Source organism: Dermacentor albipictus, chromosome 1 (genome assembly GCF_038994185.2).
Source record: "Dermacentor albipictus isolate Rhodes 1998 colony chromosome 1, USDA_Dalb.pri_finalv2, whole genome shotgun sequence".
In the NCBI taxonomy this organism is placed as follows: Eukaryota; Metazoa; Arthropoda; class Arachnida; order Ixodida; family Ixodidae; genus Dermacentor; species Dermacentor albipictus.
In genome coordinates this window covers 462005734-462033509 of record NC_091821.1, presented here as the reverse complement: position 1 = coordinate 462033509, position 27776 = coordinate 462005734, and the positions used below count along the sequence as shown (strand labels likewise).

Genomic DNA, 27776 nt, shown 5'->3' with positions numbered 1-27776 from the left:
AACACCGAGCCACTGCGCAACGCTCGCTGCGATGACTATCAGCCATACTGCGCACATCGGCGTCCACTGCGATGGCGCGACAAGCGCGATGTATAGAGTCCGGAACGCTCGAAGCTGTTTACGAACATCAGCTTGCCACCTTGGAACGCTCCGCCACGCAGTGTCAATCTCGGCTCCGCCATCGCGAACGACGTTAAACTCGCTTCCGCGCGCTGCCTGATTGCGAAACGCTCGTTCAGACTTTCCACGTGTTTTGGCAAAGCGACCGAAAGAAGCTGCAAACTGTTTAAAAAAAAGAAAAGAAGGCAACTACGCGCTCGCTCGCATGGCAAACGGATTGCGTTTATAGTCGCAAAAGGAACGTGCTGGCAGAAAGTTGGGAACGTGCACAAAGATGCAAATGAAACTCCACACGCAGCCTTGCGTCGGCGACCGCCATTTCGGTGGTCGCGCAAGGGTGCTGCTCGCTCCAATACTCACCTCGATGAGAGGACCTTTTGGAATTCGGGGGGACGAGAACTAAGCCTCGACTTCGGCCGTTTCATTCCCTCTATACCGCGACGTATAGCGTCCAGCGCAATGCACGTTTGCGTAGTGTCTATTTACCACGGGGCGTGCGCATAGCAAGGCTATAGCTTGCGTTCACTTGTTCTCTGCGTCAGCTGGAGTAACCTAAGCTTCGTCTTTCCGCACACCTTCTATGCGGCGACCATACGGGTCACTATATATACTCTCGCAGGCTCAGCGCGTGTGAAAGCTCGCCAGCCAACCAAAAATGTGCGGCGCCACCCACAGCGTTGCCCGGTCACTCGACGACGAATCAATCGGGCATTGAGCCGGCGACGGGTTCCCGTGTGGTCGATACGGCTCGTAAAAGAAGAAAGAGAGAGAGAGAGAAAAACGGCACAAAATGAAAGATCGATGACCAGCTGTCACAGCGATTTATGAAGACGGTGCTGCTTTCCGCCGGAGCAGCGAAAGCAAAAAACGCGCAGCTTCGGGATCGACGCTGAAATGTCACGGCGGGAATTTGTCCCGTCAGCATGTCTTTGTCCCTCTATGTGAAGTGAAGAAAAGCCCGGCCACACTATAGAGTGTGAAGTGCGGTTTAATTAATAGGGGCTTAGCGAATAGTAGTTTTTTTACACCGAATAGAATACCTTTTGGCTAGCTTTAAAATAAAACATTTTTTTTTTTTCAATACAGTGTTTCAGTCCCGGAAAAGGTCGCTTAACTTTTAACAAGAAGAGAAGAACTGAGAGGCACAGACTCAAAAAAAAAAAAAAAGAAGAAGGCTGCTATTGGTTGCTGTTCTCAATTACATTTTGGAATGAACTAATTGCAATGCTAATCAGATACTTCTTTTCGGCAACGTGTCCAGGTCTGAGCCATTACCATGGCTGATCCGCGGCGTTTAAAATGTCGTGCTTCGAAGGCGTTTTTTCGTCATCAATAGAAAGCTTCAGTAATAACACCTCTACCGCTCTACTGCCACTTCAACATTCTCCGCCATCCATGCCCGATTAGCATGTTCAAGTTTAGCCGCGCCGGACTCATGTGAGCTGTGGTTTGGATTACATATGCAAATATAGCGGATTGCTAAGGCGATAGCGCTAACGGCAAACTAGCCACGGTACGCTAAAAACCTCATCTGGCGGTAAGACGGTCTCACAGGGATAGGCGTAGCGTTGGCATGTTTTACCCCACGCTGCCAAGACACCGTGGAGTTTTCTAAGTTATATTTTTTCTATATTCTTAACAAAATGATAGAGGCCTCCGTTGTCGAGGATGGGTGCGCTGTCTCAAGTTCGCACCTAGATTTACGTTATTTACGTTATTTACGACTGCATGCCCGCATTGTGGTCACATATAGGGTGCTATTTGTTTTTTGCTGCACAAAGTTCTCTTAAAAATACTTATGGCAGATAGCACAATTCTAATAAGTTACTCGACGAGACGGCCATTACTTCTTCGTGAAAGTGAAATATTCTATCAGAGTGTCTACCAAGTTGATATATTTAAGTTCCCCGAGTTTTCCGGGTTTTCCCTGAGTGCCTTTGCAAAATTCGCGAGTGACAGAGAACTTTATTTTATACAAGACGGGCTGACACGCATGTTAAAAAAATAAAACAACTTAATCCAGTTTGATTACTAAGGAATAGTGTTTATTTTACTCCGAAAGAAAACAGAAGGGACGGGTTAGTAAAGCACACAGCGAATATCTTTGAAAAAGAAATCGTACAGCCCATAGCAAATCGAGTCGAACATTCTCAAACACAAACAAAAAGATTATGCTTACAGAATCAAATATTTTCGAACATGAGCTATTTCTATCAACTGATAGCAAGCTCACTGGTATGAGGCCCGAACTTTGTCACGTGTGATATTCTCTCTCAGCAGCTGGAAAGTCAACGACAACTGTCCTGACATAATCTCAGCCCGCGCACAACGCCTCAGTGTTGCGTTTCACTGCTTTAAAGAGTTTATTTCGGTTTGGATGAGGTACACTTGCACCTCAGCGTCAGCCAACAAGTTGATTTTTGAGCTCAAGCTCCTTCAAAGAAGCCGCGGTACACTTCCTTTCCCGGTCATTCCTGAATGCGTTGGTCCTTTGTGTCCTTGTCCTCCTTCCGCAGCGCGTTCGCCCCACGGACCATTTAAATCATTCTCTTGGTCTGCTGTACAGTGAACGTCCAATTTTTTGGACTTCCTAGGGGCCGCGAGAACGTCCGAGAAAAAAAAAATGAATGCACGTCTTTTACTGCTCTTAAAGGCTCAAGCCACGACAGGCACATCCGAAAAAACTCTGAAGGCCTGCCAGTACACTTATTAGGCATATCGGTGCTCGTACTGTGACAGGAGAAGATGTGTGCACGCGTGTATAATTAAGGAATACATACTGTATCCCGTGACAATTGCCCCTTCACACGCTTGCTAAGCTTCACCGCAGTACCTCGAGTATGCTTCACCGCGTAACACTGCTGTGTGCGGCGAATTTAACTTTCGGGAACAAGCATTATGCAACGCGCCGTGCTTTCCGATCCTCGAAGCCAATCGCGAGGATTACAAACGCGAAGTCGGTGCCATTGCTGTTAGGGGCGAGTTGATTTAATTAAAAATACAGCACCCAACTGCAAGAAGTTTAATAGCGAACGTCGAAGCAGCTAGGCCTAGCGTTGCCGCGGTGGTGGCTATGGCTGCCAGCGGATCTGAGTGCGAGAGCGCCGGTTAGAGGAGGCGAGATAATCAAAATGGTAACTGGTGGCTTTGATCAATGCTCTTTCAGACCTGTGGTCACGGTAAAAAGTCAGGAAAATCGGACGGCGAAGGGTTCTTGCGTCTGAAATTTCAGACTTCTTTATACATTGACTCTATGGGGTAAGTGGCGGTGCCGCGAAGCCATCCAAATTATCGGGCATGTCCCAAAAATCGGGCGTCGACTGTATAGACTGCCAAGCTCCTCCAGCCGACGACACGGCGTCGAAGTCGTTACGATTCCTCTGTTACTCGAGCGAGCATTAGTGCGACTTTCATTCCCTTTCAATAACAGCTGATTTTCCCTGATAGAAGGAGAAATTCCCTGAGTTTTCCCGGAGTATTTCCAGACTAATTAAAATCCCTGAAAATTTACGGTTCTCCCGGTTAGTAGAAACCCTGTTAATTGAATAATGAACACATTTGCACAAATTACTTTTATCATGATTAATTTACGGCCCATATTTCAATCTACGAATTGTAGATAGTGAGTTTGCAAGACATATCTACTTGGAGCGAACTCTGAGGATAGCACCGGTTTCGAAATATGCGCCGTCAGACTTGAGATAAATATGCATTGTTACATTTCCTTTTTTTTTATAGCAAATGATGTCTGATGCATTGAAGCGCGAAAGTAACTGGAACAATGCATTTCGTCGGAAAGCTTGAAAATTATTATCTCGGAAACAGTGTAGTGCTCAGGATTCGTTCCAAGTAGATACGCCTTGCGCAAATGGCTGTCTACGATTGATCAATTAAGAAGGTAAAGTAATCAATTAAAAAGGTAATCTGAGCAATTATGTTAAATATTCCATTAAGCATATTGATTTCACTTAGAAGTAATGGCCGCCTAATCGTGTAATTCATATCAATGGTTACAATTATGCTATCTACCACAAGCAATATTTTTTTTAATATGATGCAGCAGAAAAAAGAAGAAAAAACATGGTATAATAGTGAGATCGGTAAACTGATTCACCCCGTCTGTCTGGGCTTGTACGACGAGGAAATAAATGAGGTTTCTAGATAGCCTAGATAGGAGACATCTTCCCCATATACAAGCTTCCGATATCTATACCGCTCCCTCAAAGACTCGGAGTGATCACAAAAAGGAGTGCCACGCCTGACCGCTGCTGTTATTCGAGACGCCGATTCGAAAAACGCTTGTACGAAACCCCGCGCCACTAACGTCTGGAATGCTCGCGCAAAACCAAAGCCAGCCAAGCGCGACAAGCTGATCCTGCCTGCCACAAAGCCATCGCACCACGGGGCCTCAGGAACTCATAATAGCTAACAAGTGAAGCGAGCGAGAGCAGTGGACGCCATCGACGAAGAACAGATACGGTGGAGCTATACACACACCAGCGTCGTCGCACTGCGCACAGCGACTTCCGCTGTGCGTCCGGTGTGCCGTCCCACGGACTTCCGTTAGTTCGGTCACGTTAGAAAAGCTAACGCCACAGCATCGAGTTTCTTAGCTTCTCAATGTGCTTCTCAAGTTCTACGCGCAGCCCACGGGCCAAGTTGACCGCGGAAGCTTATCTCCTAGTCTCAACGGCAGCTCTGATGGCGTCTCAGGTTCGTCGCCAGTAGAGCCGCCAGTGCGCTGGTCCTTTCTGTCTGAAGAACAGCACTACAGTGATACCGCTGCTGGCACTAAGGCGGAAATCGCGTTACGCGTTACACCGGCGGACCAGTAACTCAATTTCGCTGCGCGCACTGCGACAGGCATTAAAGGCGACGCCAACGATAAGCGAAATTCCGAGTTCCTTGAGAGCGGCCACATTCTTCCAGAAGGGGAGCTATCGTGTGTTCCACAATGTAACTTAGACCTTTTTATCTCCGTTGTGCAGCCCACTACTGTCCACGCAAGTGCTGAAGCCTTTCGGTCGCACGCTCTCATTAACAGTTGTTGGCCAGTGCTGTCTTCTCGTGTTCTGTTTTACGGCGTTAGTTTCATACACTGCTAGTTTCGCGCATGTTGCGCCACCTGCAGTCAAATAATAAAACGATTATTTCCACTTTGTTCCTGACCTACCGACAGTCCAAAATGCATGACGTAACGAAACTGCCGCTTGAAGTTTTCACGAAGACTCTGCAGACGCATAAGAAGTGCTATACGTGCGTGACAGTTATCACAGAGACAAATGACATAGTAAACCTATTTACAAAGCGGTGTGGACTCCTGCACGATCGGTCACTGGCTATGCCGTCGCACTGTAGAGCACAGGGCCAGGGGTTTCATTCCTTGGCCGTGTGACAGCCTACCCATGGAGGCTGAATGAAAACACACTCGTTCACTTAGCTTGTTGCGCGCTAAAGGAAAGGAGATAAAAGATTAATCCAGCGCCCTCGAGCGCGGTGTCTACATAACCCCTGTACTGTTTCACGGCATTTATTGAAATGTCGTTTTTTGAAATGTCAAACAGTTGAAGTGTCAAACAGAAGCCCCCACCCCCTTGGCGAGGGAGTCTCGCTTTCATCAAGAGAGTCAAGGCCGCACTCACAAATCACGCGGACAGAATTCACCCCGGACGTCCTCCTGACCGCCTGGCTCTACGAAAGACACTTTGCCTACGAAGTCAGCGATAGCGACAGGAGAATTTCGCGAATCATACAAAGCAGAACGGGCAGTACAGTCGCTAGAAGTGCACCGCACTAGAAGAAATGAAGGTAAACAAAAAGAAAGAAAAAAAGACAGGCCTCGTGACGTAAACGTAACGCGGTATCTCGGCTACAGTATGGGAAGGCAGGAAAGCTATGTCGCTTGCGGACGCTAGTAAATACAGGTGGAAAGAGTGTGTACGCTAGCAGTGACTCTCGCCTCCTGGCAGCCGGGCAACGAGACATTTCAATTTCTCCTATCTCCTCTTAATAATGAACCAGATTGAAGAACATTTGCAGTCGCAAGCTGGCTAGACGGCGCCCCCTAACTTCATTCATTCATGACAAATTAAAGCTGCCACTGTCAAAGAGAAAATAAGTGACTGATAACACTAGTGGCTTAAGCGCACAAGTTATTAACAGGCGTAGTTTATTCCTCGTTTCATGGCATTTCATTTGATATCCATGGCGTTATCGTGTCTAAAACAGCGAAAGCACTGAACTGAGCATAGTAAGTAACGTGTGATTAGTAATGGCTTTGCCTTGTCAGTTAGGTGTATCATGCAGTTAATTGCTAATTTCATGAGAATTCGAATGGTGTCGGTGGCGCATTCGACTGAAGGCTACCGACAGCGGCAGCAAAAGAGTGGCTCGTATTCACTAGTGACCAAGGTCTAGTGCTTAGTGATAATCATTGAGCCACTCTTTGGTGTTTCAATTGATACGCAGGACGATGTCGCACCTCCGTCACTAACTTTTTTAACGATCCAATGCTGCCATTTCCTAGCACTTACCTGCGAGAATTTGTCTTCTGAGACGCCCTCAAATAAAAAAAAGCAATGCGTCCAAAGCTTGTCGCTAGTCATGTGGGAGGAACGCTGATGGTCTTCCACCTTGCCCTTTTATTTTGAATAAAAATATCAGCCCCAAATATTCTCGAAAAAAAATTTCGGTTGCCGCGAAATTTATATGATTCTGAAGGATGCTATGCTTAGAAAAAATTCGCTGACGTTTGGAATAATTTCGCTAGCGTTTGGATTAAACATAGTGGTTTTTAGATTGAATTGATGGCACTTAGAATAGAATGACTAGTACTTGGGATAACTTGAATGGAGCTCGGATTAAGTTGAGTGGCGCTCGGGGTAAATTGTGCAGGCAAACATGTAGCACACGAGCGCTCTTGCATGTCGCTCCCGTTGAAATACTGCCCCGACGGTTGATATCGAACCCACGACCTTGACACCAGCAAGACAAAGCCGCGGCCACTGAAGATATCGCGGTGTCTGTGTAAAAACTATAGACCCTCATCTTCTTCATCAGCTTATATTTATCAACACTGCAGGAGGAAAGCCTCTACCAGCGACCTTCATTTACCCCTGTCTTCGGCTACTTGATTCCAACTTGCTCCTGCAGGTTTAATAATTTGATTGAATGACTCATTGTTTATTTGTTTATGTGATGGGAGGAGTAGGAAAAATCCATTCAAAGATGGCTTGAGGGAGTTCCTTCGCTCCATGCTGGCAAAGACAGCAGCACCGGCACAAACATCTTATTTAAATTGTCATACACTTGGACAAAACTATCAAATTAAACACATCATTAATTGTCAGACACTTAGACGAAACCATCAAATTAAACACATCCCTAGTTACTGCCTTACAGAGAGCGTCATGCATTAGCACATGTCACTAAACATCAGCATCATACATCAGCACAACTCTTCGTTACAACCTACGCATTGTAATAGTGGCATTTAAGAGTATAATAAAATAAAATAAAAGAACGTTCTGGAGGTCAATCTTAGGCTATATAGAACGTACACAAGTGACATAATTTTACTTGGCGAATATCGATTCCGTAAAGTAGAATTTCATTGCCCCACCTAATTTACTGCCGCCCTCGACTGCGCGTCCCTTCCCTTTGACACCCATACTGTAACTCATACGGTCCACCGGTTATCTGCCCAGCTACATTTTTTTTCTTTCCTCCTCCTTGTCTCTCCTCCTCCTCCAGCTACATTTTTTTTTTCTCTTAGTGACAACTAGAATATCTGATATCCCCGTTTGCTCTCTGCTCCACACCACCCTTTCCGGGTCTATTAACGTTATACTTAACATTTTTCGTTCCGTTGCTCTTTGCGCCGTCCTTAACTTGTTCTCGAGCTTCTTTGTTAACCTCCAAGTTTCTGGCCCATATGTTATCACCGGTAGAATGCAATGATTTTATACTTTCCTTTTCAAGGACAGTAGTATGCTCCCAGTCAGAATAAGGTAATGCCTGCCGTATGCACTCCAATCAATTTTTATTATTCTGTAAATTTCTTTCTCATGATCAGGGTCCCGTGTGAGTAATCGATCTAGATAAATGTGCTCCTACGGAGACTCTAGAGGTTGACTGACAATCATGAATTTTTGTTCCCCCTTGCCAGCTCATTGAACATTACCTTCGTCTTATGCATATTAACCTACAAGCTTACACTTTCTCGGTTAAGGCCTTCAATCATTTTTAGTAATTCATCTCCAGTGTTGCTAAACAGGACAAGTCCATCTGCAGACCGAAAGTTGCCGAGATATTCGCCGCTGAGCCTCACTGCTAAACTTTCCCAGCCTAATTGCTTAAATACTTCTAATCACGCAGTGAACACCACTGGATAGATTCTCTCCTTGCCTGACCCCTTTCTTGATAAGTAACTTTTTACTTTTCTTGTGGAGAACCTGGGTAGCTGTGCAATCTTTGTAGATATTTCTCAACATATTTCTGCATGCCTCTTGTACTCCTTGATTACACAATGCCTCTATGACTGTTGGTATCTCAACTGAACCAAATGCCTTTTCATAATCTATGAAAGCCATATAGCGAGGTTTATTGTACTCCGCAGAGTTCTCGATTTCCTGATGCATGACATAGATGTGACCCATTGCAGAATATCCCTTCCTGAAGCTAGCCTGTTCTCTTAGTTGATTGAAGTCAATTATTGGCTGATTCTATTGGAAATTATCTTGGCGAATATTTTGTACAATGCTGAAAGCAAGCTAATGTGCCTATAACTCTTTAATTCCTTTACGTCTCCGTTCTGACAGCTTTATTAGTACAATGTTGGCCTCCTGCCAGCTCTCCGGTACACTTGATGTCGTGAGGCATTGCGTATAAAGCGCCGCAAACTTTTCACTTATGATATCACCCCCATCTTTGATTAAATCGACTGTTATTCCAACTTCTCCCGCCGCTTTTCCTCGAGTCATGTATTGCAAGGCCCTTCCAACGTCATCGCTAGTTATGGAAGGATCCTCTGTATCCTGTTCATCACTACTTCCCATGAAAGTTCCGTGGTTGCTGTGGATACTGTACAAACTGTACATGCACTTTGAGAAAAATGTTTCGGCCTACACGCGGGAAGTACACATGCACAGCCAGGAACGAACATCTTTATCGGCACCAGCCCACAGAGTTCTTTTTTTTTCGTCAAGCATGTACCTTCTGAGCGCAGAAGACTCACAGACGGCATGCGGCAATAAATGTGTGTTTAAGACCATACGCGATGAAACTCGCAAGAGATTTCGCCTGGTTTTGTTGCGTGATGGTACCTTTCGCATCTCTGCACAAATCTAGCCTGTGAAATGTAGGCGCTACGCAGAGGCAGGAGCAAGGACATAAGGGCCAGACAATGAAATCTTCCTTACCTCAGTAAGGAAGCCTTCATTGCAGTGAGGCTACCTTATGTCACTCTGAAAGCTTCCTTACTGAGGCGCCCTCGGTAAAGGCTTCCTTGGTACTTCCTCAGCATAAGGAGCCTAACAATGAAATCTTCCTTTCCTCACTAAGGAAGCCTTCATTGGGGTGAGGCTACCTTATGTCACTCTGAAAGCTTCCTTACTGAGGGGCCCTCGGTGAAGGCTTCCTTGGTGCTTCCTCAGCATAAGGTAGCTCCAAAGCTACCTTCATGCGTCCTTACGCCGCTCTTGGCCCTGAACGAGCGCTTCGCCTCACTGCTTAACTACGTGGCATTCGCTTGCGCATGCGCACTGTCGCCCACCTGCGGAGAAGCGCGAGCACGGTACGTCTTGCCAGGCATGTTCGTTTCAGTCACGCGTGCGGCATGGAAACGTTGCTAGGCGTTGCTATAGGCGTTGCACGACGCTGGCGTGCCAGCGTTGCTGGAGCACATCAAGCTTCGCACTCTAATGCGCTGCTTCTTTAGGTTTAGTAAACAAAACTAGAAGAAAGCGTCCACGCTTCTCTATATTAGCTATTCAATTTAAAAATTGTGCGACGATGCAACATTTTTTAATAGAATAATGGTGTTCGCGGAAAGATTTGAAGAGATAATCTCGAACCCAGGCACGCGGCAACCGCTCCTTAGGTGAGGAAGGGTGAAGGGAGCTTTCAGAGTACGCTTGCTTCCTCCATCGGTCCTTCGCTGTAAGGAGGCCTCACGTAAGGTTAGGAAGCGCTCGAAGGAAAGGAACGTTTTGTTGTTAGGGCCAAGCTACCTTCATGCGTCCTTACGCCGCTCCTGGCCCTGAACGAGCGCTTCGCCTCACTGCTTAACCACGGGACGTTTGCTTGCGCATGCGCGCTGTCGCCCACCTGCGGAGAAGCGCGAGCACGGTACGTTGTGCCAGGCACGTTCGTTTCGATCACGCGTGCGGCATGGAAACGTTGCTAGGCGTTGCTATAGGCGTTGCACGACGCCGGCGTGCCAGCGTTGCTGGAGCACATCAAGCTTCGCACTCTAATGCGCTGCTTCTTTAGGTTTAGTAAACAAAACTAGAAAAAAGCGTCCACGCTTCTCTATATTAGCTCATCAACTTAAAGATTGTGCGACGATACAACCTTTTTTATTGAATAGTGGTCTTCTGGTGTTCGCCTAAAGCTTTTAAGAGATAATCTCGAACCCAGGCATGGCGGCAACCGCTCCTTACGTGAGGACGGGTGAAGGGAGCTTTCAGTGTATGCTTGCTTCCTCCATCGGTCCTTCGCTGTAAGGAGGCCTCAGGTAAGGTTAGGAAGCGCTCGAAGGAAAGGAACGTTTCATTGTTTGGGCCTAAGTCTCCGTCAAAAGTCGGGCTATACTAAGACGGATTTCTTGTTTCTGACACGGACGCCGAGCCGACTAACGTGCTGGAGCACAGCTGAGTCCTTGAGGACGTGTCAATCGCACAGCTAGCTGGCACCATCGAAGTAATGAAGTTTATTTTCCTATGTAAGTCAGCACTGGAGCACACGGCGTAACTTGTCCTTACAGCGAAGCTGCTACCCTCTAGTTGGTCGGGATTTTTCAGTCCGTGCTCGCCCCCCCCCCCCCCCCCCCCGCCCAAAGAAAAGCAACGAAACGATGCAAAATTTGGAGGACGCTTAAGCTGCGCCTTTAAGGGGAAGAGAGAGAGAAACAACTTTATTTGCCACTGCAGGGTTGGAAGTTAGGGCAGGTAGGCCTGGTGTGGGTCCCAGCTGGGGGCGAAGTATTGGGCCCACGAGACGAGTGACAGTTGTGTTTTCTTGTCTGCTCTTGTCAGCAGCTTGTTCCAGCCCTCCTCGGAGGGAGCTGGCAATAATGATGGTGGGGGAGGGTTACCCTCAACCACAATCATAGCGTCATCCGCTCGGCGCACAAGGCGGCAATGGGACTGCTTCAGTCCGACAGCGCACAGCGTCTCCTCCAGCTTGGAGTATACAACACCCTCACAGAGCTGATAGAGGCGCACAAGACGGCACAGATACACCGTCTCTAAGGAGAAGCTTTAGCTCCGGCCCAACTACGACGCGGCCTATTCAAATACATGTAAAACACAGAAACGCTTTTCTGAGATAACCGCTGCACCGGTTTGAATAAAATGTGTTGCATATGAGAGAGAAAGTTAAGTTATAGTGACTGCTGGAAGCGGAATTTCGATTTAGGGTCGAAACTTTCTTTAAAAAATTTTAAATAATTCAAAAGTACGAAAATGCGATGTTTACAGATTAATAGATCTGCATCAAGAATAGGTATCGCGGTTCTGTAAACGGCATCCATTAGATCATTCAAAGCGGACAAATTCCACATGTCATTTTATGTCTTACGTGAATTTGTTACGTTGTGTACAAGGGTTCTGCAAAAGTTGTATTTACATATTCCCAAACTTTTTTCAGATTCATGTGTAACATATCAGTTTTGTCCGCTTTAGATGTACTAGCCGATGTAATTCACAGAATTCTCTATCATTTTTCATTGCTGAGTTACAGAGCTTTAAACTTGATAGTTTCGTTTTCTGAAAACTTGCGATTTTTGGCAATTTTTAATAAATGACTGACGATTAAATCAGAAATCCGAAACGAACAATCACTAGATTTAATCTTTTTCCTTTAATATGCAACCGACCTGGTCAAATTTGGTGCAGCGGTAACGAAGAAAAACGAATTCTCCTTTTACATGTATTTAGATAGAAGCACCCGAGCTAAAGCTTCCTCTTAAGAGTGGAACGTGATAGCGTTCAAAGACCCCTTACTGTTTTTTCACGCTTCCCAGCAACTGCAGCTGTAACCGCAGCTGCAAATGTAACCGTAACGTTCACCGGGAAAGGCTGGTTGCGAATGCTATGCACGAAGGCGACCTTTCTGGTGGAAATGCGGCTTCTTGCGTAGGTCAATATCCTGTTATTGTTTCGCACTTTTAACATTTCAGTCTGAAATGAGCTAACATAAAGGAAACGCACTGTCGGTTTTTTTTCTCGATTACGTTTGTTTGTGGGCTGCCGTTCTCAAAATTCGGAGGAATAACTTTGTGAAGAATGAAAGACATGGTATGAGCAACTTTGGCGGTAGAGAAGTGGTTGGGTATGCGTAGTTCAGAATTCGGTCCGAAATTTGTTTAAACGCTGTAGCTCTTACAGTACCTAAGCCAGTGTCAAGCAGACACCACTTATTATTTCACATGCTGATCTGTATTGTTTACATCAAGTGTGATGTATTACATGTGCTCTACCTTATATAGTACTTTACCTTCATGCCACAGTTGTAAGCGTGCCTACGGGAGAATAAATTTCCTTGTCACCTTGACGCTGTCGCGTTAATAGTACCGCAACGTAGCCGCTGCGGTCACTCAGAGAGACCTCAAACGGCAGCAGCTGGAAAACGAATGCGCCTTTATATTTCGGCGTAACAGAAATATGTTTTCTCGTATATTCGAATTACAGTCCGAAGCTTCATATCTGCAGCTTGTGTGCAAGTCGTACTTTGCGAATTTTCTGACGCAATTTACTGCGAAAAATTTAATCACTTCAATGAAATACTTGCGCTTGGCGGAGGGCCTATAAGAGTTAGGATGTATTCTGCACTTCCGCACACGTGCGTGCGCGCGTGACGGACGTCGCCTGCATTTGTACTGCTTGTCTACAACGTCGTGTAACGTCAGTTGGGCTGGTGGTACTTGTCTAACGTCGGCAACAGCTTCGCTGCTCATCCACAACAGAGTGTAATGGCGGCGGCAGGGGTGGGACTGCCTCGAGCCATTTCGGAGAAATTGTTGATTAGAGCAAGTAAAATTGCATTTTGGAGCAATTTCAAAGCGATAAAAGATTCATTTTGAAGGAGTTTGGAGCAGGTGAATCTGAATTTCAGTGGAATAATGCAGTGGTGGCAGTGCACTTCGAAACCGCGATGTAACAAGCACGTAATAGGGCGTGCTTTGTAGCTATAGGGTACTAGGAAAGTGTGTCGAGAGGCAGCAAGGCGCATGCTTTCCTATAAAAGCGAGGGCAACGGTGGTGTTAGGATCGAACTATATATTTCCGCGCCGACGCTCACGATGATAGCGGAAAATGTTCTCAAATTATGCGGTTCAATCAAGGTGGTAACATACCGTAATTTCTGGGTCACTATATGTCAACCCAGACCCAGAGAGCCGCGATCAACCCATGACTTGTATAGCATAAAGCTGTAATAATCGGTTTTTATGGAGGCAGCAATCATATGGGTACTCCAGGCGGATTTCTGCCATCGGCTTTGCCGTGATGTTTCGTATAAAGTCCACGGGCGACAAAATCGTGGCCGCGAGTCGTATGCTGTAGAGTATGTGCGAGTGAAAGCATGCGAGGTGAGCCGACGATTGGCGGCTCAATCTCGCGTTCGCAAGGGAGCAAAGAGGCAGGATGCACGCCGTCTTCCGTCAGTCACGCGCAAGGCATCGGGGAGATGCGGCGTTCTACTCCGGTGGCTGCTGGGTATGGCGCGCCCGCGCAAGCCCTATCTTGAAAGCGATCCGCGATGTGGACAGAGTGCGATTGCCGATAGCTTCGTGAGCGCTGTTTTCGCCGCTTAGTTCGCGTTGAAGCGAGAGGCAGTACGAAGGTAAATTCGCTCGCTGCCGCTGCCGCGCTTCCGCAGTCCAGCGTTTTGACAGCGAGTTCCCGTGCTCATCTAGTGAAATGTGTTCATGTCTGCTTGTGTCCGTGTGACATCATGCTTGCTAATTTAGTTCGTAAGCGAATGTTTACAAGTTTATACGGCCGATAAAGCTACTATCTTTACTTCCTACAGTTGTTTACTAAATTGATATCGCAATCGATGCATCGCCTTTCGGGCGAAACTGGGACTTTTCATTCCAAATCCGCCATGAGGTCAAAATGGCTCAGGCCTCGCCCCTATGGGCTTAAAAACAGATTGGAACAGTTTCACGTTATACCGGCCCTGGGAGCAGAGACGCCCACCCGCTGAACGCGCTGCAGCGCGCGCTTCCTTAATACCTAGTTCGCTCGCAGCGCCGTCAGCCCAATTTTTATTGTTTTGTGTCTCTGCCATATGGAGCGCCGCGCCGCTCGGCTCACTCAACCGTACTCTGGTACACTCTAAATAGAGCCGCCCAAGTGGCCACGCGATCACGCCGGGCACTTTCCGGAAGTGCCGAAAAGTCGTGTTGTAAGCGCGAAAATTGTGAGCGGGAGGCGCCGTCACGCGCTGTGGGGCATGTGAACGGCCAAGCACTTTTTTGGGAGTACGGTGGTGGTGGTGGTGGTGGTGGTGATGTTGAAGCAGGCGGGGTACAACCAGCTCACTGTTCGCGGCCACTGCCGGAGCACACGTGCCGAAGCCGTTATGGGGCAGCGTGGCGCAATTTCCGTCAATTTTCTGTGTTTGGCGAAGTTTGACGCAGGAATTAGCATTTGTAACAAAATGGCCTAATTGGCGCAGGAGTTCCCATCCCTGCGGCGGATTTTTATGTCGCTTCTACTAGAACTTCCAGGCCATCCACAATTGCAGAAAAGCTGTGGATGGGCAGTCGGCGGTAGGCGTTGAAGTGTGGACGTTGGCGCGTCTCGACGAGCATGATTGATCTTCCGGTATTTAAACACGCTGAATGCGGTGAACTGATAATATGCTTTCCTCGAACGCACCTTTTATTATGCGAGAAGCGGCGAATATTGTCACAGCAAGTGAATTAAATTTAAGAGAGGTAAATCAAAGATAGCAAAGGCACAGCTAGGCCAACCAGCCGAGCTCTTGGTTTGATACCATGCGCTGGGAATAAGCTAGGGAAAGCACAATGAAGAAAAAAGCGAGAAAGTGAGCACTACGCACGGGACAGTATAGACGCACATGAGGACAATGAAAGGTCACTCGAGCCGGTGCACTTTAAGGGCTGCACTAGTGTGCCAATTGCACTTCGCGCCAGCGGCTTATGTGGCCACGGTCCCAGTATTTTTTTTTTTTTTTACGCAGAAAATGGCCTCGAGTCCAGCCGTTTCACCGTTCCCTGAAGAAAGAGGCGTCGGACCTCGCATCGAGCACGTTCTAATACAGTACGTGGTGGTGATGTTGGAACAGAAGAGTTCAGCCTGGCACTCGAGGCCGCCCATTCTCATCCACCTCCCCCCCCCCCCTTCCACACACACACACACACATTTAATGCGGTAAGAATAGGCGCTCGTAATCGAAAGAAACACGAAAATGTCAGGCAAAAAATCTGGGACCTGACACACAGCCACTAATTGTGCGTTCTCACACTTCGTGCTTTCTGAGGACGTTACACCTACGCCATGCCCCACCACTGCACGTGCTACTACGTCTGCTGAAGCCGCTGCTTTTGATAGAGTGCTTAGTAGGCAGCAGTGTTTTTCATACACTGGTGTCAGACCGCCTTTGCGCATGTCTCCCAGCCGATGAGATGAAGGCAGTACCATGTACCACGAAGCGCGGGTCAGCCCCTGGGCCGGACGGTTTGCCCACTGAGTTTCATTCCACCTTCTGGGATTCTACTGGTGCCATCTTAGCTCTGTTATCTAGCGCTGTTTTACACGGCGGATAGTTTTTTTGTGACAGGCTCATTGCGCTCATACACATGCCGTCATCCGTCATCGGTTTCTCCAGAGAAATAAAGGCAGACTAAGCTACTCAACGCTGACTACAAAACATTTACGAATATTGTCACTCGGCGCTTGGAGAACCTAACACCTCGATTAGTATGCAAACCATCAAGGCGCACTCGCTCGCTTGCGCAGATCTCTCATTTGTTACGCGTTGCAACCTGACGCCTGCACTGTTGAGATCAACAGGTGCTCCTTTGGGGCCGCTAGACGAGCAGGAAACGGCGTTCGATCACCTGGAACGTGGATACATATTTAGCGTACACGGTCAGCTTATGGCTTTCCATCAAATTACGTCGAGCTTCTAAGGAGCGTCTACACAGATATCCAAAGTGTGCCGTCTTTTTGTTGGACGTAAAAGTACGCTTTTTCTCGACACCCTTGGCGTTTGCGAAAAGTGTTATGGTCAGAACTCCTCACGGTACCCTTGAGCGACATTGAGGGCACTTACGTGCGTGATGTGATTCATTATCAAGTGTAGCGTGCACATGCGGCAGTCTGCTACGTCGTCGCCACTGCAGCGTATGCGTCCACCTCATTAATTTTACGCAAAGGCTGAAAAAACTCTCCTCGCCAATTTTGTTTTGGAAAGGCTAACCATAAGTCGCGTCACGCGAGTTGACCTGCCTGCTGACAGATTCAGGCGATTTTAGGGCCCTCGCAACGGTGTGCTAGTGCAGTGTAAATAACGTGTCTTCAAGAGATCCGCAAGGTGGAAGAAGTTTCATGAAAGGAAGTTTCGTGCCGGGCGAATGAAAAATTGGCTTAGCCACTGTGCTAGACGCACTTGTAACGGAAAGTAGTAAAATCGCAACGGAGGGTACAAAGACCAAGCGCTTGTTCCCGGCATTCTGCTTTGTGTTCATTTTGCGCTACTTAAATGTCAATCACAAGAATTCCTCCTTTTGTTTTTTAGTTAAGCAGCTCACGCTTCATTCATCCCAATTGTCACCATGTGTGAAACTAAAGATCTATCACGATGTCCGTGCGTGTAAACAAGCTTCTTTTTAAAGCTCCAAAGAAGCGGAGCGGGGAAAGGAAAAGAGCGTCGAGAGAACGCCGGACAGAAAATGGCGCGGAAGCTCGAAATGAAGTGGGCCGAGACGCGCGCGATATGTATCGCCGCTTGTGGTTCCGGGATAGCACGTGACCGCGGCCTGCAGTGTTTCGTTCCGAGGATCGTTCCGAGGACCGACAGTTCAATACAAGCGTATTGAACTGTCGGTGACGCATGCCTTCTGCTTGCAGTAATCGAGTTCACGGAATCGAAAGCGTCATTGGCTTGTTAAGCCACGGGGCTGGTCGGTCGATTGCGCAAGCGCTTAACGCTTCGTGTCCAGCGGACGTGTTGGGCGCTACCGTTGCTTGGAAGCGCGCCAGACACCGGACGTTGCATCGGCGGTACACGTCGACGCTTCGCATTGCGACGTTGTCAGCGACGCAAAGCCGCCGGGCGAGCGCACCGCCGCTCGTTTCACGTTGGAGACACGCGAAACCTCTCGGCTACCGTGTCGCATCACCGTAGCTGTCGCGTGTAGTCGGCTGCAACAATGCTGGGCCAAAGCAGCCCACGCAGCATCACAGAATGACACCACGTGAAGCAAAAAACCGCTGTGGAGAAGGAAGGAAGGAAGGAAAAAGTGGAGAAGGAAGGTGGGGAGGTTGACCAGTTTAGCCTAACCGGTTTGCTACCCTACGCATGGGAGCGGGATGGGGGGAAAGAAGGAGGAGAAAGAAGAAGCGGAACACTCCAAGATCGCAACATTCTTTCGCGAGCACTGGTTGTCTTAGTTGGGCATCTTTTTTTTCGTACTTTCTAATTGAGCCATTTGCACTGACGTAGGAGATGTGAAGTAATAAAGCAAGCGTCCATAGTTTGTCTCAGCTTCTCGCGGTATATAGAATCAAGGCGCATTCACACAGCGGTGATAAAGTCGATCATAGCGCCCCCTCTTAGATACGCTATTAATCGCCAATGAACTGGGAGAGTATACGGGCGCTCACCTGTAGCTCCATGATGGAGCGCTGCAGCTGCTGCTCCTGCGTCTCCGGCAGCGAGTGTTGCCTCCTGGGCACGGGCCTGCGCACCGTGTGGCCGGCGACCACGCCGCCACCGCCACCGCCTGACCAGTCGGCCGGACCTTTGCCGCCCGCTGCTGTTGAAGATTGTGCGAGGAGGAAAAGGGGGGGGGGGGACGGAAAGAACGCCGATAAGAGGGCAGCACAGACAGATAAAGGACACGAGACAATCCTATTCACAAAATTCATATGCCCCCTAACACGCTACGATATGAAGCGTTGTTTGCTTAAAGCACAATAATGCCAACGGATATGAACATATCAGCTCCTATGTAAGAACCCACATGTTCCAATAAATCATACGAGATAGTTCTTTATGTGAGGCATAGGGGCGATATATATATATATATATATATATATATATATATATATATATATATATATATATATATATATATATATATAGATTTGTTTTCAATGAAAAGTTCTGTAGGTCCGGTGCATAGGTAGTTGAAGCAACGAAGGTGCACACTTACGAAAATTGCATCTTTATGTTTTTAACGTTTTGGCCGTGGCACGGCCGTAACGTTCAAAACATTAAAGATGCAATTTTCGTAAGTGTGCACCTTCGTTTCTTCACATATATATATATATATATATATATATATATATATATATATATATATATATATATATATATGGTGTGTGTGTGTGTGTGTGTGTGTGTGTGTGTGTGTGTGTGTGTGTGTGTGTGTGTGTGTGTGTGTGTGTGTGTGTGTGTGTGTGTGTGTGTCACGCAGGCACACTTATTGAACTAAGAATCACGGACGCAGTCAACTACACCAGAATTTGCGGGTCATCGCGTCTATACGTTATCGGCCGAGTAATTCACGCACGCATTTTAATAGCGTTAAGGGTACCGTGTCCTAGAAATTCCGGTGTCGGCGACGTTGTCCGTATCAGAAAAAAAACATCCCGAGCCACGCATCCCGTTCCCCGAAGGTGTGGAGCAGAGGCTTTACTGAACTAATTGAATTTCCCAAAGTACAATGCGTCAGAAAATTCACAAAGTACGACTTACACACAACCTCTAGACATGATAGCGTCGAACTGTAATTTGAATATATGAGAAAGCATAATTCTATTACGCGGGAACCCAAACGCAAACCCATTTTCCAGCTGCCGTTTTAGGTCTGTCTTAGTAGCAGCGGGGCGCCCCAGAAAGCTCGCCTTGGTGCATAAAATACACCACCAGCGTTTCGAGCAAAACATTACGGTTACATAAGCTGCAGTTGTCGGGAAGCGTGAGAAGTAGTCAGGGATCATTGAATGATATCGTTTTCCACTCTTAAAGGCGAAGCTTAAGCGTTCTCCGAATTTTTACACCTCCAGTTCAATAGAAGAACACGAACACATAATCGATGCCCTTTCCAGGTATCTTAAACCATCTGTAACTTCGTGGATAAACCACGAGAAAACAGAGCCTACGATAGGGTACCATTCGGTCTACACATTGTGTCTAGAGTATCGGACATGACATTGTCAAGATAACTTCAGAATTCGGGGTATTGAGGAGGGTGGTTATGTGTTGGAAGATATAGACTAGTCGGATGGCGAACGACTGGGGAACCGGCTGAGTATTATTAAGGTTGTTTGTACGGGCTAATCACCTTTAAGCTCTACGGAATCTTTAAAGATCGCCTGTGGCAGATACCATAATTCTTGTCTTTGAGCTGGATTATTGGAGGAGACAGACATTACTGGCACAAAATCGAAACACATATTCAACTAACTGACAAAAATTCCCTTATTAGCTTCTTAGTTACTTTGCGGTTGCAAGATGTATCCACTTGAAATGAATTGTCAGGATAACACCAGTTTCGAGATATTATTTCCCAAAGTGTTGAACGAAACACATGGGCGTTCCAGCTACTTTTGTGCTTCAATGCACAAAAGAGCATTTTGTTAAAGGAGTAAGTGGAACGAGAGTGCATTTTTGCATCGAGTTTGATGACGCTCCTCTCCCAACTGGCGCAATTCTAGAAATTCATTCCAAGACGGTACGCCTTGGAAGCTCACCGCCTACAATTGGTAAATTGCTATGTGTGCCGTAAAGCAATTTATCAAAAAAGAGTTAATAAGTGAATTTTCGTTATTTAGATGAACATGTGTTTAACTTTAGTTGAACATTTCCCGTGCAAGTAATGTCCGCATCTCTGAATTGGAATCCAGCCCAAGGACTGGAATTACGTTATCTGTAAAAGATGATTTTTGAAAAAATTCCGTAGAATTTAAAAGTGATCAACCCGTGCAGCTCGCTGTTAGCAGAAGTTTTATGCCAGCATAAATACGAAAGCGACCAGGCGCCTTCCGAATTAAACACTGGATCGCGCTGGCTGTGCCTGGCTGTATCCATCGGATCAACGTGACGCCCAATAGACGCAACTGCAAACACAGTAACGGCACAGGGGGCGCGCAAATAGTAATTTTTGAAACCGAATCGAATACCAATCGCATAGTGCCAGAAGCGAAACGAATACAACATAGGGTTCTCACATATTCTTTGAATGAGGAGAATCAGTTTCCACCACATTCTGTAGTATTCAAAGTGTTGGCAAGTTTCTCACATTAGACTCGTTACACTGTAGCCCCCGACGCGTTGGTTAACGAAACCACAGGTACAGCATTATGCACAAATAAGCAGTTCGTTCGCGTACTCGGGACTACTTGCCGTGTGCGAATGATCGTGGTTCAGTTAAAACAGCATTGACTCCTTCGGCGACTTCAGATGTTTCATGTTTACTATGAACGCGCCATGGATCAAATTTGTCACACTTTCAGTCCACGATTGCGTTTTATCGGGCGTAGGTGACGATTTGAAATGTTCGTGGTTACGAGAGCTGAGTATTCGATTCGTAAACCGAATCGAGTGGACAAGCTTCGATTCATCGAGTTGGAACGTTCCGAATATTCGCACACCCCTAGAAGGGAAACGCAGACATTTTAACAGGCGGCACAGAACGTCAAAGAAAACGTTAACTTATATATATATATATATATATATATATATATATATATATATTAGCACCACCTACAGCACCAATATAGAGCAATGGGTAGCCCGCGAGCTTTGTTTCTAACCACTAGAAACGAAAAAAAAAAATGTAAAGAAAAATAGTTACGCTATCTTTTATAGCATTTCATATTTCTCGCAAAAGTTGGTGCTTCGTCGTCGCATTCGTGCTCAGTTGCGCTGTTTCGCAAGCTTATCGCAGAACGTCCAACTCGGTGCCGAAAGCGAAACACGCGAAAGCGGTGTCAGGTCTCGTGTTGAGAGCGACGCGCATCGGAGACCTTTCACTGCTTTTTTCTCTCTCTCCCCTATCGCATCGATTTGCCCCTCCCCCATTACAGGGTAGCCAACCGGAGATAATCTCTGGTTATAACCTCCCTGTCTTTTCTTTGCCTTCCTCTCTATCCCTCTGTACCTCGCTGCATTTCCTCGCCACCATGTTCGCGCGTTTTCGCGTTCTCTGCCCGTCAGCGACGCGAACCAACCAATCTCCTCCTCATCGTGAAGCTCCCGGATGTGTACTCTAACGTGGTGCCTTCGACGTTACCGAGTTCTAGCGGGCCTTCAGAGACCAAAATCGCGTACGTAACAAACGCTGGTGTTTATAAAGCAGCGCTTCTGCCACACGCTGTATACGAAGCCTGTTTAGAACGTTAGCGGTCGTTTTAGTTAACGCGCGCCAGCCGAAACACTGAATCTGCAAGGCTCATGCGCAAATATTTAGTGGCATGTGCTGCGTGCTACCACTCAGAAATAGCTTTACTATATTTCAAGTTGTAGCTAGCTATTTTACGTTCCTTTTCGCGAACATGCGACGCCTGCGTTTGGCGATTTTATTTCTTGGCCGAATGGAGAAAGTTAAAGGAGCACGAGATTCGCTTTAAAGTTGTGCGTTAGGAACAGTTGATTCTCGTTCTTCCTTCCTGTTTTTTATTTCTGTATTTTTTTTGTCTTTTCTTGCGGTAGCTGATTACACGTAAAAACGCTTCTCTTTCATTATCTCTTGCGCCAAACTTGCAAGCAAAGTTGAAGTGAAAGGTTTACGAAAGCCGTATTTCGTTAAAAATGACGACGTTGATTCATGTTGGCCAAAAATGTCTCATTCCAACAATGTGTCAATAAGTTTCTCTTATAAGAAAGTGACGTTTCCACATGTGTACAATGTGGCGTTGAAGAAAGCTCCAGCAGAGGCGGCGAAGAAGAACCTCACGATAGCGCGTCGGATTCACCATAGTGTGAGCACATATACTGACAAGCCACTGCTCATAACATTGAGGCTTCTCGGTTAAAAATCGACAGCACTTGAACCCGAACATCGTACGAACTACCTCCATGAAGCCGTGTTTTTGTTACAGAAAACGAAATCCGCTCGTAATGTAACCAGCGGGGTCACTCAGGATAATCCTGAATCAAGCCTCCCAGGTAGCTGCAGGGATAATCACCAAAACTTCAACTAATGTAACTAAGAGCCTGCAGAGCTTCGTAGTCTCCACACGTGCGTTACTGCAAGCGCATCACGTGCACCTGCCATCTTTGGGAGTCTCTTCGAGCCCATCCCACCAGTCGTGATTTTCACACTCAGTGAATGAAACACGCAACATCCTAAAGAGAAAGAAATCGGAATCGGAAGATAACCTTCGTTACTCACTCAAGAAGAAAACATGCCGTTTTTGTGTATGTCTGATACCGGATGAGGGGGCAAATTTAGTCATACAAGGGGGACGGGGAAAGAGGGGGGGCGAGTATACTCTCGAGACCAGCTGCAGGGTGTAGATGCAACCGGTGTAGATGCAACGAAAAAGACGCAACCTCACAGCGTAGCGTGGTATATAAATTTCTCCTGTCACAGTGGGGGAAGTGGACAAACGGCCACGCGAGGCCCGGAAGTGACTCGCGGGCGCCACCGTCCCATGGGAGGAAGGAGGAGGAGGAGGAGGAGGAGGAGGAGGCGACGCCAGCCACTACTTGTTCCCGCACTTCTGTCGAGAGACCATGCATGCACCTCTATACGAAGTGGAGAGAGGATGTTCTCAGCCGGAGAGGCAGAGGGTTACATGACGTCTACGTGGCCGCAGGCAGCCGGAGCCAGAAGGGTTGTGGAGAGAGAGAAAGGGAATCGGCTTTAAGCAGAGAGCTCCAGGGTCTGGGCCCCCAACTCTCTTCTTGCTTTTTTCTGCCCATCCCGGGTCCGCCGCCGAAAATAGCCCGCAGGCCCGCGAGGGCCGAGCAGCCATACCCTTTCTGCGTGTCCGCGAGACAGATGGACCCGGCCCGTCTGGTGGAGCCCGTTATTCGGTACAGCGGTGCAAAAGGCTTGGATGACAAAAAAAAAAAAAAGTTTCGGGGTTAGCGAGAAATGGGAGAGGTGATTCGCCCGGAAGAAAAAGAAAGGAACTCTCGTCGTGTTCTAAAGATCAAAAAGAAAAGAACGAATACTCCAATTTTTTTTATCATTATATAGCTGTAGGTACAGCGGGCCAGTTCGTTAGTGATATCAGCGCATAAAGCCCGTTCCAGCGGTGCAGATGTGGTGGCAGCGACTGAATAGAACAGCCCGGCGCACGAATCTGTGACTATCGTGTTCAATATTTCGACATTTCTGCATCACCACAAGGCGCTTGACTTAAAGAATCTCAGGTGGTCAAAATTAATCCGGAGGCCCCCGCTACGGCCTGCCTCACAAACAGATCGCGATTTTGGCACCTCAAACCCCAGAAGTAAAAAAGAAAGAAAGAAAAATAAAAGAAGCGGCCTATTAAAGACGCTAATATTATCGTAGAACATTAATTGTGAATAAAGTGAAAGCGCGCAGTACTGTCCCTTCGTAGAAAGAACCGCATGGTGCCAGTAAAAAACGCCCTCTTTCAATTCTTCGCTGATGCATCTTTTAGTTTTCCGGTGTGCTTTTCTATACACGAAAAAATTCCGACACGTTCTTGAATCGCGCCACCCTGGTGTTTCGAGCCAACGAGAGAAAACACACGTGGGCGCCCGATGAAGCAGTTAAAGAGCGGACAAGGCGGCAAATATGAACATATCAACAGTGCTGCGTCGAGATGGAGTTGAAACGTGACGTTAAGGGCACAATAAATGTACGCCGGCAGTAAAGATAGACCTTTACTGAGTGCAAGCGGTACCTCAGCGACGGAAACGCACTTCTCCTGCAAGCCTGCTCCATTTCCGTGCGTGCAAGTGAAGTCACTTTTGTCTACCAAGTCATAATATGCACTGTTACTCTCGCTGACTTCCTGAAAAACAACATATTTATTGAGGCCCATGAGGAGGCACTTTTTCCAAAAGATGTTTGCCATCTTTACGCAGATGCTTGCTCGTCCGATGCGCTTGATACACAGCAAAGAGGTTTGTTCCAGACTGCTTAAAGATCGCCGCTAATGCAAAGGCAAATTTCTCTCATTTTCAGATACCGCCATCATAAGCCATCGCAGCAAAGGGCGACGAGGGCACTGTTGCGGTTCTTGAGGGCGACAGAACTGGACAGGCGACTGCAGCCTGAACAGATGTTGATAGTGCTACAAGTGTCAGTGTGCTGTGCGATGACAGTGTTCAGTGACAGTGACCGATTGTGATTGTGTGTCTATGCTCCTTCCTTTCCTTATCTCTACTTTGTTTCCACTTTACCTCCCCCTCCCCTCTCTCCCCAGCGTAGGGTAGCCAACCGGATTTTTTTTTCTCTGGTTAACCTCCCTGCCTCTCCCCTTTCCTATCTCTCTCTCTCTCTCTCATTGTAATCTGACGCAGCCTCTTTAAGTGACTTCTCCGAGAGTATACTAAGCCATATGGTGCAAGATTCATTTGAACTAAATCACTGGCAATTAATTTTCTACTGGCCACGTCCTCAAGCACTCGCGCAGAGCCGTTCGGAGACAGGGCAGTGTGGCGTGCTTCTAAAAAAAAAAAGATTAGGCCAACTCCAAGTCGCACACGGTGAATTTCGAAGCCTCGCTTGCACATAAGCTTTGTCCACCGGGACGTACACTAGCTTTAACGAATACATTGGAAGTGAAATAAATCCGTGCTCTTAGACACGCATTTAGCAAAGCCATGTTTGCGCAAGAAAGACGTGGTATGTATTAAATAACATGCCGTCTTCTGGGACGCGTATACATGTAAAAAATATATACAACTGGATTAGTCACATATTCACCGCAACTACCTGAGCAGCGGTTACAATGACGAGAATGCAAGCAAACGTGCGCAAAAACGACGCAACGCAGCCGCGCGCCGAACGCCGTTAGCTTGGAACGGTTGCTATGACTCCTGGAAATTGGAGGGCTGATAGCTAGGTGGGAGTAAGGTGTGGATGCATTGATGTAAGCTATCTGTTGCTACTTGCTCAGTGTATGACATGCTTTACTTTCGCCTTTGTGGCCTGCCACCTTGCTGTTTCTTCTTTCGTTATTTCCCTTCTCTTTATCTTCAACTTCCATTTCGGTCCCCTTCTTCCTAAAGAGTAGGGAAGATTTGTGCCCCTCTCGAGGCAGTTTCCCTCTCCTCGCAATATATGCTCGGTTATCATATAAAATAATAATAATAATAATAATAATAATAATAATATTAATAATAATAATAATAATAATAATAATAATAATAATAATAATAATAATAATAATAATAATAATAATATAAACTATGCGACAACAAAAGAACTGCGCTAGTCTGTTCCTTTTCTGAGTTCGTGTCCAGCCTTGTCGCGCCGTCTGTACCAATGACTCCCGAAGGTAACAGCGCGAATATTTACAACAAGAGGTGCGACTCGCTTCGCGGTAACGGTCCCGTAGCGTCCTCCATGCTGCTCGCAACTGACTCGACGAGGCGCGAGACGCGCCGCGCCGGGATGCAGTAAAAGTAAGCAAACAAAGGCAAGGAAGACAGAAAAGAAAAAGCGTGCAGCGGCGGCTGTGAACGAGCCGCCACTACCACGCTTCAAGGGCCTCCCAAAACGGAAGCCGCCTCCATTGAGCCACTCTGGCGCTGGTGCGCCGCCAGCGTGACGCGAAGAGGCTCGCACTTGCGGCCAATTGAGTCAGCGGGCCCGGCGCGTGCCTTACGAGGGCTCGGTGGGCCCCGAAACGCGTTATACTCGTACTCTCAACCGGGAGTCTGGCCCAGGGTTCTCTGGTATCAAGGATTACGTGAATGGCGTAAGCGAGAGTGCCGCCTTTCCACCCTTCCAGCCGTTCTGTCGCTTGGAGTAGCATTTTCGAAGGCGTATACTTCCCTTGTCGTTGGAATGGCCGGTGGCCCACTTCGTGACTAACACGCTGGCGCAATAGTCAAACGAGTGTCCTCGCTTCAACCCGCAAAGAGCAGCGCTCCTATCCTCGCGTGGAGGAGAAACAGAAAGCAACATTCTTGGACACTGGCCTACATTGACATCAACGCGAACCCCTACAAAAGCGCGGCTGCGTTATCCGAACGATACCGGATTGTGCGACAAAGCGTAACTGAGCGACGCTGTGCGTCGTGTGTGTACGTTTCAGTGGAGCATTGGCACTCTGCATGACTATGTGGCGCCTGCACAGAGTGTGCGACAGCACCCATGCAGAGAGTTTAAATTGTACATATTTGGCATATTTTTCTCTCAGCTTTTCTATCCTTTTTCGCCTTCTCCAGTACACGGCAGACAACGGAAGATATCCGCAGGTTAGCCTACTCGTCATTCCTTTGTATTTATCTGACTGAGCTCCCGCTTAAGTCATAGTGAAGCTATTAAACCGTACTTGTCCCGAACCAATGCCTTTCGTTGTTCGTTCTTCCCAGATTCAATAGAGCTGTGGAACAAGCTGCCTGCAGAAATTGTTCGCAGTTCTGATACTGCATTGTTTACAAATGCAATCAATGTTCTTTACTAAAACTGTACCATGTGGATATTGTAAAGTGTTTTTCTTTTCTTTTTTCTCTTTTTTCCTTTTTTCTGTTTGTGTGCGTGCGGCAGCTGGTTGAACATTTGAATACATGCCTTACAGTCTGTATATAGTATCTTGTATTGTATCCGTAGGACACTGTAGTGTATGTGCATATTTCTTTTGTATCTGGCTGTTTTGTATGAACGTATATGTAACATCCCTCCCTGTTATGACCCTCAACTGAGGGTTGACAGTATTTCTAAATAAATAAATAAATAAATAAAATCTCTCTTTTTCCCGCCTCCCTCTCTCTCCCTGCCATAGAGTATTAGTTTAAGAACATTCTATCGAGAAATGCGGCACTATCAGTTTCCGTGCACCGCACCCACGTTTTACACCCACTCCCACAAAGAAAGCATCAACCGAAAGGTGGTTCCTTGCCTCGACTTCCAATTTCGATACACGCCCTTATGCTGTAATCTTTTAATAGCAGGCTGTCTAGCTGTACTACACGAATGGATGCACTTCTAAAGCAAGATTCTGAAGATGTTGGTTGCGACACATAATCTGGTTTACTAAATTTCATATCGAGTGGATAAATTTAGTCTTAGAGGTGCATTA

General features: G+C 47.0%; 1 protein-coding gene across 17 annotated transcripts in view; it reads right to left on the bottom strand.

Annotated features, from left to right (window-relative positions):
- LOC135902791 (coiled-coil domain-containing protein AGAP005037-like) overlaps nucleotides 1-27776 on the bottom strand; it is a 583363-nt gene that overhangs the window by 237151 nt on the left and 318436 nt on the right. For 16 of the 17 annotated variants that reach the window (XM_065433040.2, XM_065433057.2, XM_065433042.2 and 13 more), the window contains one exon: nucleotides 18201-18352. In XM_065433040.2, coding sequence (XP_065289112.2) covers nucleotides 18201-18352 — 152 coding nt within the window. The remainder of the gene's footprint in view (nucleotides 1-18200; nucleotides 18353-27776) is intronic. The other variant, XM_065433056.2, reaches the window with a different exon arrangement.